At 37.9% G+C, this 11,487-nt stretch overlaps 1 protein-coding gene across 8 annotated transcripts in view; it reads right to left on the reverse strand.

Annotated features, from left to right (window-relative positions):
• Window positions 1–11,170, reverse strand: part of LOC139965706 (pseudouridylate synthase RPUSD2-like) — a 77,896-nt gene extending 66,726 nt beyond the window's left edge. For 6 of the 8 annotated variants that reach the window (XM_071968354.1, XM_071968361.1, XM_071968360.1 and 3 more), the window contains exons 1-5: window positions 11,005–11,169; window positions 8,582–8,872; window positions 7,827–7,948; window positions 4,510–4,698; window positions 1,967–2,045 (exon numbers count right to left, since the gene is read on the reverse strand). In XM_071968354.1, the coding sequence (XP_071824455.1) occupies window positions 1,967–2,045; window positions 4,510–4,698; window positions 7,827–7,948; window positions 8,582–8,872; window positions 11,005–11,056 (733 nt within the window). In that variant the 5' untranslated portion in view covers window positions 11,057–11,169. Of the gene's footprint in view, window positions 1–1,966; window positions 2,046–4,509; window positions 4,699–7,826; window positions 7,949–8,581; window positions 8,873–11,004 lie in introns of all 8 variants that reach the window. The other 2 variants (XM_071968353.1, XM_071968359.1) reach the window with 2 other exon arrangements.
• Between the last annotated feature and the right edge of the window lie 317 nt (window positions 11,171–11,487).

The following is an 11,487-nucleotide window of genomic DNA, read 5'->3' on the forward strand; positions in this document are numbered from 1 at the left end:
CTTCAGGTGAGTACTCCTCATATGTATTCTTTTTTCTGCATTTCTTCTTAATGTTTATGTTGTTTTGTCCTCATTTTTAATTTTCATATCAATATTTGCATTTCTCTCAGACTGTGTATTGAGAAGTATGCATCTCATCCTACACACAGCAATTTCCGGTTTTATTCTCTTTGATCGCTTGCTCCAATATTTGAGGCAGGCTTCAAAATGTAGACAGGTGTTTACTTTCATTCATATCTAAAGTTTGACATAATATTTCGCCAAGAATCCCATAGTACTGTGGACGATGAAACATTTCGGCGTAATAAATGGGATGTTAAACTTTTGTTTTCACGCAAATCCATGCGTAGTAAAGGTGTCTGCATTTTATTAGAGCCCCCTATTGACATTGTTAGGCTAAAAATGTCAACAAGACGACTGTTATGCAATTGTGGATGTTACCTTAGCCGATTGCATTTAATATAACTACGCTGGTCTGTTTGTATGGGGCAGATCTGGTCCAGCCCTTTGTTTATTAAAATTTAATCTTCTAAATACATGCAAGGACCAAAACTCTGGAACAATATCCCTCTAACTATCCGGCCATCCCAGACGGTTACTACTTTCAAAAGTAATCTCAAACTCATATTTTCTAGAGTCATTTTGATCATTGTATTTGTACTGTGTTTTCATTTCTGCCATGTATTTGACAATATGTTTTTGTTCTCTTTTGTTGTTAAGCGCTATAATCCTTTGCGCTATATCAAACATTGTATTCATGATTATTATTATTAATTTATGGCTTTTATGGGGATTATTGGCGGGGTGTAAACTTTATTCTCAGTTTAGAGTTTCATAAGCTGGAAATTCAATAACTCCCTCCTTGATGACATTAGTTATAATAATTTTATAATAATGATATTATTTTTATGAAAAATCCACGACACTGATAATTTTAATCCTTCACTTTTTAGGTAGGAATTGATTAATTTGTAAAAGGGACTATCGTTTTCAGCAAGAAAGAGGCGGTGCAACAAAAAAGAGCTTCCCACTCACATTTCTAATTTGGAAAAAGATCATAATGCAATTAGTCTAACGAAGCTAATCATTCTTTATAAGAACAAATAAACTTCAGCATTTATGAGCGGAAACTGAAATTGGTATTCTAGTAGGGCAAGGTGGGGTGATAAGAAAGTATCAAATATGTCCTAAATTTGGAAAATAGAAACAAGTTCGTAAACACCAATTGCTTCTTTCGTCAGGATAATGAATTCAACCGAGGATATTTTTAAAATGCTCTGGAGTACTTTTATTATTCCCTTTACAAAGATGAACATCATGATTTCGAATGTTTTCCGGAGTGAAGTAGAACTAAAGAACTCTTTGACCAATATAGAGTCCAATTCATGCTACATAGAATTGACAACTGAAGAATACAATGATCCATAAGGAGGTCACGTTTGCTCATGACACATTAAATAAGGACAGTAAGGATATCTCTTACCATGGTTTTCCAGACAAATTTAATTCTCCATTAGCCTCTGAAGAAGATCCCACTGGGACTGAAACATCAGGCCCTCTAACGTTTTCACAAAGTTCACTTACTGCCCTTGTGCTCTCTATAGGGGCCTTATTTCAGCCATCCCTACTAGTTGGTAAAACTAACTGGGTGTACCCATATTAAACGAAAGTCTTTGAAGTTTGCTGAACAATAAGGTATGTGTTTTCTTAGTTTGTTTACAGCAAGAGTATTAAATAAAAGCCAAAAGCATTACAAAATGGGACATCACTTGTAATGAGAGTGATGACGTTTGGTGCAATATTTGCCTTTGACAATGGTATTCCATCACAGTAGCTCAAGTTCAATAATTCCATGTTAGTTTTATGCACTGTATTCTTGGGACAGACGCTTAGTTTTATTGAAGAGGGTCCCAGGGGTCCCAATTTTTGAGGCAGGACATGAGAGAGAATAAAACGTGTCACTTACTATGGAGGCGGGTCAAGTTGTGCTCCTTTGCCAGAAGAAACACTATAGTATTGTGTCTGTACTTCCCACATGGATGGACCTGGGTTAAAGATGATAACACAAAAATATTAATACATCAAAAAGAACATAAATTTACATCAAATTCAAGCAATGGACGTATTGCCGATGATTACAGAAGTGCATTTACATTTTCCAGAGTACGACTGTAAGGATATGAAACTGAGAATATTGATGTAATCTACAAACATAGAAGGATCCTGCGATGGTTCCTATCACCTTGGTGAAGCGTTTACAACTGACACCTTTGTGTCACGTTTAGAGCTTTGATGTTCTTATCTACTGCTGTTAATGTATGCGGAGCGACCCCTGGTTACACTGTATGCAGAGCACCATGGTTTCTGACTGTTACCACACCTCCCCACCCCAACCCCACCAGCATAGATATGGTAATATACAAAATAATATATATACAACTTTATAATCATAAAGGCACAATCAGACTCAACAAAACTAGTTTACCAGTGGCTGAACATTTTAATCTTCCACAACACAATATCAACTGTCTTAAGTTTGCCATAATCCTGGGTAATTTGTCTGACCATAATAAAAGAAACTAGAAGGAAGTCAAATTGATCCTTTAAGTATGTTCACACTGTCATGGTCTCAATAGGGATATGGCTTTTCTATCCTGGTTCAAGCACTTTGAGCAGTCTGGGACTTAGGGTGGACTAACGTGATTTCAATCACTCTTTATACACCTGACGAAGGACCAGGGTGTTGGAAAATTTGCGTAGCGGGTAGTTATATCTATTCTATTCTAAATATTATGTTGGATTTAACAGCATTTCATGTTGTCCTTATCTTTTCTATTATATATATATATATATATATATATATATATATATAAATAGTAGTGGTCCATACTGATAATATAAAAGATAAACAAGCGAATATGTAATATTCGCTTGTTAATCTTTTATATATATATATATATATATATATATATTATTAGAGAAAACCAGAGAAATAAGATATGATAAGGAGTAAGTTTTAGAAAATATAATGGAATTTTCGGTCCCCATGGGACCTTCGTCAGCAAGACTTGGCAGTCGAATGCAAAGTACAAAATGTGACACAATGAAAGTATGACGCTAGATAAGTGTAAGTTGCAATGATGGAATTAAAACCAAATAAACCATGACTATACAGGAAGCGGATTAAGGAGCAAAGGACGGATTACATCTGCTTGTAGAACTGATAGTTGTTAAGGGGTCCCAAGTCTTTGTTGAGGCTGGTGATGTGAGACTTAATACGAAAGATCCAATCGATTGCTTTACATTTACGTTCAGTAGTTGATTTGAAGTTCGAGGCAATTAAAATACATTTTAGGTTTTTTAGAGAATGACTATGAAGATTGAAATGTTTAGAAACTGGGAATCCTGCAAAATTATCACGAATAGATTTTTTGTGATTATTAAAAAGTAAGCGGAACCGGGAGCCTGTTTCACCTACATAAATGCCCTCTTTGCAAAGTACACAATAGAAAATGTGAATAACATTAATAGAATCACAAGAGTGGGAAGGGGTCTTAGACTAGAGTCAACATTGGGAATCTTGACCACGGTGCCTGGGGTAATATGGGGCATCTAGGTTTACCGCAAGGAAAATTGCCTGCGGAACAGGCTCCCGGTTCCGCTTGCGTTTTAAATAGAATTAAACTATTTCCATCATCCAATGAGTCTAAAACATGACTTTAGGACATCAAAACATACTCTGTTAACGTATGTTATGGTGTCTCCTTTTTTGGTGTCTTCATAACATACGTTAACAATATATGCACTTTGAATGTAAATTATTGAGAAGACTGAGAACTTCCATGTTAGGAAACACTTCATTTCCAAGTAGTTCTAAGGTACTCTATCTAACTAGTTGATGAAATTTTTCATTGAGCCAGTGGCTTAGTTCTATAACTCCAAATTCCTGTTGTGTTGTTAACGTATGTTATGGTGTCCTAAATGATCAGCCTCATTAACTTACAATGGAATGTGATAAGTACTTCAATTTTTTTTTTGTGTCATAAGATATCATTTGACATTGCTCATATATATTCCCCTTCACTTTAATGGAGAAGGGGCTATGTTTATAGACAACTGTAGGACACCGAGTAACATACGTTAACATCATCACTTGTCTTTTTTATTTGCCTCAAATCCACCTTTCTTGATACTGTATTATCTTTTAACATTACTAATTGTGTTCTACATTCACCGGAGAACCAGAATCAGCACTCAAAAAGATACCTTTGTGTAATTCATTTTTGAACATGCATGTCACACTTAAGTAACCCAGTATCATATTATGACATATATATATATATATCCTGTGCTTCACCAAATTCAAATTTTTATCTGAATTGTATATATATATATATTCCTTTAGTGTTCTGTACCCGCCTTGTGTACATGCGTATAGATTAATTGGCAGAAAGACTGAACACCTGATTTACAAAAGAGATATAATATTGATGATTATTATTTACTCACTGGAATTGATGGAGGTTTATTAACCACTACAAACTCATCTGTGTTTTCCACTATTTCAATAGGGTCAGAGGTCACAGGAGGTTCGTGTCTGTGAACTTTAGAGTGAAGAAAATCGTTGCTCTTTACGACGTAATCTGCCGTTGTTTTTTGTCCGTTGACCTTAATCAACCCCATCTGAATCGCTTTGGCCTGAAAACATGAAAACAATAGAATCACAACAGGGACAAAACAATAGATAAATACAGATTTAGAATACAAGCAACCATTTATTAAGAAAAACTTACAAAACCTAGGTCTGTTTAATTGTTAACGCTTAATAACTACTGATTATGGTTTCTTCTCACCCAGAAAGCAGGGCACCATCAGCTGATACTTAAAGGTCGTCACTATCGGTTCCACATATGCTAGACATTAAAAATAATGGTCATTCAACAAGCATTTTACTGTCGCCGTCAAAGTATATTTCCTCACTATAACATTTCACAGTCTGAGTCTGAAGATAATCATTTTCTATTAAAGCATTCTCAGCCTAGCCTCAGTGATGATATTTGTTTTGGAAGAGAAAAACATGACATAAATTTAAATACTGCAAGCAATCAAATCCCAACAATTTGCAGAAGATTTGACATGGTGAGGGTGGAGGGGGTTGAGGAGAGGGAAGTGGAGGGGAGGGTGAATATTATTGCCTTGGTCTTTCTGTGTATAAGTTTTTAAAAGATAAAAAAGTAGCTCATTTTACTGATGTGTTTTTTGACAGCAAATTTAGTCAGAGGAGGTCGAGACCAGTTTGTCCATGGTAATACTTGTAATTTAATGCAAATTATGAGTCAGGGCTAAAATTTATCGGTCGTCCAATCGTCCGAGATGACCAAAAATCACGTCGGACAACCTAAAACCCTGCTTCGGTGGTCCAACAGACGACTAGCTTATTTGCCATAAATGTTCAACACTTCGAACAACACTCGGAAAATCCCCATTCTTTTAAATCAAATCTGCCCAAAAAAGTGAGAACAGCTCGTTGGTATTGCCCTCCATATTAGAAACAACATAAGAAATAAATCACATTTTGGTACGTTCTGTACACCCTTTGCATTGCTAACTTGCAGTTAGCACATTTTTTTATTAGTAAAGAAAGAAAGTGCAAATATGCACTAATGGTTACATAAAGTTTGGTTAATTCGTACACTACAGACCCTGGCGGCCGTGACCACGCTTGCTTCCTACCTCACGGCCGCACACACATATGATAGGCTAGCTGATGTATAAGGTGTATGCAGTACTATACCATCCATGGGGGCATACCGCATGCTTGGTTATGTTGCTGCAGTGTACTTGCTGTATACCCTGGGCTTACCCTCTGTCTCTGGACATGATCGGGAATGATTACGGAAATCAGTATTCACTACCAGAGAATTCCTGCAACCCAACATGATTTATCATGAACAGTGTCATACACCACATTAAATGTCTATAACATTACACTACACTTCTGATCTCTGTAAGATTAGTCACTAAGAGTAAGACTTAAACCTCAGGCTGATAGACTAGGCCTACATAGTCTAGTTACTGTACTAACCTACAAGGCTACATGTAAATTGATACATTGTAATATTACTGACGTATGGCTCTCGCGCAAGGCGCGCCACTTTAAGAAAGTGTTGGAAAATCGCAGGATGTACGTAACTAACATAATAGTCCCTAGGCATATTTTTAGTAAATTTAGTGCACGCATTGTGTGAGGTGTACCATGTCAGGCAACTCCAGAAGTATTTTTTGGTGCTTTCATTTGACAACCAAAAATCCTTCGGATGACCAATTATGAAGGCAAGGTTGTCCGAAGGACAAACTTAACATTTTCTGAAAAATTAGCCCTGTGAGTGCAGGGTAAATACCAAAATAATCTGTATTGCACATTCATAAATGCCTTAACCAACTTTCTGTATACTGGACCAGTCTCGAATGCGATTCGAGACTGGTAGAGTGTATAGAGAGGAGAATTGCCTCAGGATCGAAATGTTAGACAAACACTGGTTTGTTGCCGTGGCAATCATGAAGTCATAATTAAAAGAAATGAAGACATGGTGAAACGTTGCCATGAGTATATGCAAATATGTTTATGGGCAAAGAAATGTTCCAAATTGCAAAAGAATACTGTACAGTATATATAGCCTACTTGCAATTAACTATACACCTATCACTGCATACGTGCTACAGTGATAACTGAGCTAAGCAACAGCAGGTTTGATTCAAGAACCATATCAACTTAGAGTGGCCACCGCTGCAAAGCAAGTATCCGCTCCAACTGCACAGACTCCTCAACAGCACAAAAAAGGTCAATGTCAGCAACCTTATTGAAGTGCTTCAACGAAGAACCGAAGCGTAAAGCATCCTATGTTGACACTAACAGTAACAGAAGAAACCTTGTTGCTAAGCCTAACAATAACGTTAGCACTACTACTACTACTAGCAGTAACAACATGACTGACCAGGGACTAGGCCTAGCGATCTTTCAGACTCGCAATAACACTGCGGTTACTACAAGTACAAACCTGTCGAACAATGGGGCTCGGAACCTCTTCAAAAACTGCTCATTCTCAGGCCCAGGAAACGTTTATTTGAACGGTTCATCTACCGACCAGGGATAGACGAGTTCTACTCAAAAGAATGTTAGCAACAGGCAACGTTGCTAGCCTAACTGTTGTAGCATTTACAGACTTTCCAGAACACACACAACTCAGCATCTGTTTATTGCACAATTTGACCTAGTAGGTCAAAAAAACGTTTGAAAATGTTATCTTTAGAAATTTGTTCATCTGTTCTTATTTAATTTGCATTTCCCTCCATTTTTTAGTGTTTGAATTGATTAAAGTACAAAAATTTAAGACCAAACAACACTGCTTCATTCGTATTTTTTCACTCTTAATGTTTGTCGGAAGAAAATGCTGTTTTACATGAGGTGACTATTACGTCATTCAGGAAAAAGATCAAGGGAGGCATAAGGAGAATTAAATACAGATCAGCAAAAATTAGCGAAAAAAATGCCGTTTTCTAACATTTGTGAGGGTCATTTATGAATGGGGATAAAAACGAGGGTACCTGGTCTTAAATTTGATTTGAGACCTCTGATGACGTCATCGAGAAGGGCAGCGGACCGAGGCGATAGCCTCGGTCCGCTCAACCTCCTCGATGACGTCATCATCGGTCTCAAATCAAATTTAAGACCGGTTCCCCTCGTATTTATCCCCTAATTAACATGTGATCAGATGCAATCTATTTTTATCTAAATTGCAAATTATTGAAAGAACTATTCTACTTACATAAAATTCTGGTGTTTCTAGTCGGAACTCTGTCTTGAATATGTCCAGTAACTTTCTCTCATACCATCTACCTTTTGCGTGAGTTTCAAAGGCATAGACATAGGGGACAACCCTTCTGAAACCTAACAAAGAGGAAAGAAACACCATGAAAGAAAGAAACAAAACAAATACAGATTTATTAACTAATGTTGACATGTGGACAAAAAATGGCCGAGGATCACACAGGGACTTGACTCTGGCCATGAGAAATCAATGTTGCTGCTGGTAAACAATGTATTGTCAAGAATAAATTCAACACAACCAAAGTTTTAGCATTATTTTGATAAGTTAAACCCTTGATTCTTCTCTAAAGTGGACCACAGTAGCTAGCCTGTTACGATGTAAGGGCAATGCTTTCCAAATGCTCTCCTTTCTTTTACAATCTTCTTGTTAATTTATCCTTGAAAGTAGGATGTTTGCTAAGCTGTGAAGGTTGTCTGTACAGGTACAGTAGGTAGAAATTCCTCAAAATTCACTGTTTTTGTAGAAATAAAGGTTGGTTAACTAGTTTTTCTCAAAGAAATCAAAAAATGTTTGCAGCACTCTGTTGTTGCCACATGCACAAAATACCACCAAGATTCGGAAAATTTCCAGCAATATTTTTCAGTGATAATCTTTGGCCAGTGGCCACAGGAATATATCGCAATAACTAAGATGATTTGAAGTGTTTGAAACTCCTTAACATATCATAAACAAGATCAAGGTATTCTGCAAACCTGCATCAAGAAAGTAGCTGGTTTCACCAAACCGTTCTTCGTAGCTAGACTTAAACATCTTCTTTGGATGATTCCTAACATCTTTAGATAATGGTTTTCGTTTTCCTCTAGTAGGAACAATCTCTTCATCCTTGCAGTTGACTAATATTTGCTTGGCAGTTGTTGCCTCTACAGACGATAAGGACATCATTTTCAATCTCCCAGAGAGAGATCCTAGTATGCTTGGCAATCTCAAAGACATGTACCACTGATTTGTCTTTGCAAAACACAGAAACTTTGATGGCACTGGATCTGAAAATTGATAAGGTAGAAATATAAAGAAACAGAATCTCAACATATGACCTTGATTTGCCGTCAGTTTTATATTATTAGGAATTGGCATTAGCTACTTAATGTTACTTAACTTTGCATGGCCATGTTATATGATCTTGATATTAATTTTTTGGAAGAAAATCAGTCCTCAGTTATATTTAAATGAGAATGGTTGCCCAGGTCCATTAAAGAGTATGAAAGAGTAAGACAAGCATGTTAGGCATTGTAACAGGATTAAAAAGCTTCTGTGGTAAGCATCCCCTTTTCTCATTATATCTTTGCTGTGGCATTCTTTTCAGACTTTTAACACTTTCTCAACTAGGAGTAGGACCTAACATAGTCAGTGAAAAAGAGATTATATTCAATCATCTCAAGTTAGGACAGTCATTTACTCAGTGCAGCCTGAGACTCCCAACGTATGCCACACAGTATAATAACTGCCAGAGCCGGGTTTACTAAATCAGAGAAATAATTGGTTATACTAATTACATTTGATGTTTGCACTGGTGGGTAAGTAAAGCAGAGATGCCAAGGTCAGATGTTTTTTAGGCGGGTGAAAATTGTCTGGTGCTGTTGGTTACGTACACCATCTAAGCGGAGCGCCACCATGGGTTGGCGCGAAGCGTACAAGAAAATTTTGGGATCTTACGGCCCCTCAGATGGCCGGAAACATCACTTCCCGGGTCATCTAAGCTGAATCTATACTGTCTCCATATTTGTATTGTGTCTATTTTTTTTCATTCCAGAGGAAAAAATATCTTGAAATAAAAAAAATCTCTGAAATTTTGCGGACGCTGTAGCGTTCACGTGTGTCGTAACGGTATTATTTTTCACGAATCGTATAGGTAACGTTGCTTTCAGCCGGGCATATTTAGCACGATCGGCTCTGAGTAATTTCCGATCCTGGCTGTTCTGAGATAATTCGCATTTTGGTGTGATGAAATGAATTTCACGCTAGCAATGATACACTTTCACAGGAAAAACTCTGTGGGCCTACAATGCGGGAGATTCTTCAAAAATGCGGGAGTTTTTGGGAAAATGCGGGAGATTCGGACAGGTGGGCGGGTGACGACCCGAAAATGCGGGTGACACCCGCCCAAAGCGGGTGACTTGGCAGCACTGGTAAAGCCGACTTGACCATCAATACTAATAATTTGCACTTAGGCCATAGGCCTCATGCAATCCTTTTAAGTTATTGCCTTCACTTTTACACAAGTACTGTGTGAGAAAGTCTGCAGTTTCACGTCCTCCTGAGCTATGTTATCAGGACAACAGGGAGTCTGACACTTTTGATCTGTGTTGCACGACAATGGGGACCACCATCATTCCTACAGAGGTGACCTAGATTAGACCCAATTTACTTGTGGAGTAATTATAGAATACAGGGCCACTCGATGATACTATCTGAGCATCCGGATGCGCGGATGCTCAGTCTCACCCCAGTACGTATTTGAGTATAAAATGTCAAAGTCCCAGTTCTTTCTTTTTGAGTGGATGCGCGGATGCGTGGATGCGGAGTCAAAAATTTCTTAAGTCCTTTCCTAGTACTTCTGTGGTGGAATTTTAGAGGGCGTCACACATGTACGGATGCCTTTTAAGAACGACACACTCTTGATGTGGAATATCTTCGTACATACGGGACTTTCAGTATTGGAAATACGTGATGGTATGTGTCGAAACTTTTCGAAAATTATTTAAGTCCATTCCTAGTACTCCCGGAGTGGATGCGCGGATGCGCGGATGCGGAGTCAAAATGAAATACGTGATGGTGTATCGTATATGGGGAAACTTTCGAAAATTATCTAAGTCCTTTCCTAGTACTCCCAGGGTGGATGCGCGGATGCGCGGATGCGGAGTCAAAATGAAATACGTGATGGAATTTTAGAGGGCGTCATACGTGTACGGACATGTACAGACACACCGCGCATCCGCGCATCCGGATGCTGGGAAGAGTTAATGAATGGCCCTGTATTCTATAATTGTACCTTACTTGTTGCTAATGTTATACTATAGCCCACATATCCTAACTAGGCCTACGTTGGTATTTGTGGCACGTGGATATTAATTTACAATACGAAATGTTATTCATTATTGACACGGTGGAATCCTACCTCTTTCTTCGTTATGTGCATCAGCCTTCCTTTCCTCGAGGTGTTTTTGCATTAGTTGAGTTTTGAAGAAAAATTCGGGCTACTCTGAGGTTCCCACACTGGAGACATAACACTAGTGGTTATTGTGCAACTTGTGTCTGCTGCATGTAAACTTTAATGTAGTTCTAAGGCCCTGCCCAGAAAAGGATTTTTTCTATGCTAAATTTATAACCTATGACAATGGTGAAAAAAATCACATCTAGCATGCCTTATTACGCTTAGCAGATTATTCAATTTAGAAAATGGTCAATTATAACATCAAGTGCAATTTCATAAACAGAGCCTCATTGAAGGTAGCAGCCACTAAGAGCAGACACTAACAGCAGCCACTAAGAAAAAAGGACAGTAAGACATGACACACAGTACTACAACTGCGGTGCCTCATTGAAGGTAGCAGCCACTAAGAGCAGACACTAACAGCAGCCACTAAGAAAAAAGGACAGT

This window comes from Apostichopus japonicus, chromosome 3, assembly GCF_037975245.1.
Source record: "Apostichopus japonicus isolate 1M-3 chromosome 3, ASM3797524v1, whole genome shotgun sequence".
NCBI classification, from domain to species: Eukaryota; Metazoa; Echinodermata; class Holothuroidea; order Aspidochirotida; family Stichopodidae; genus Apostichopus; species Apostichopus japonicus.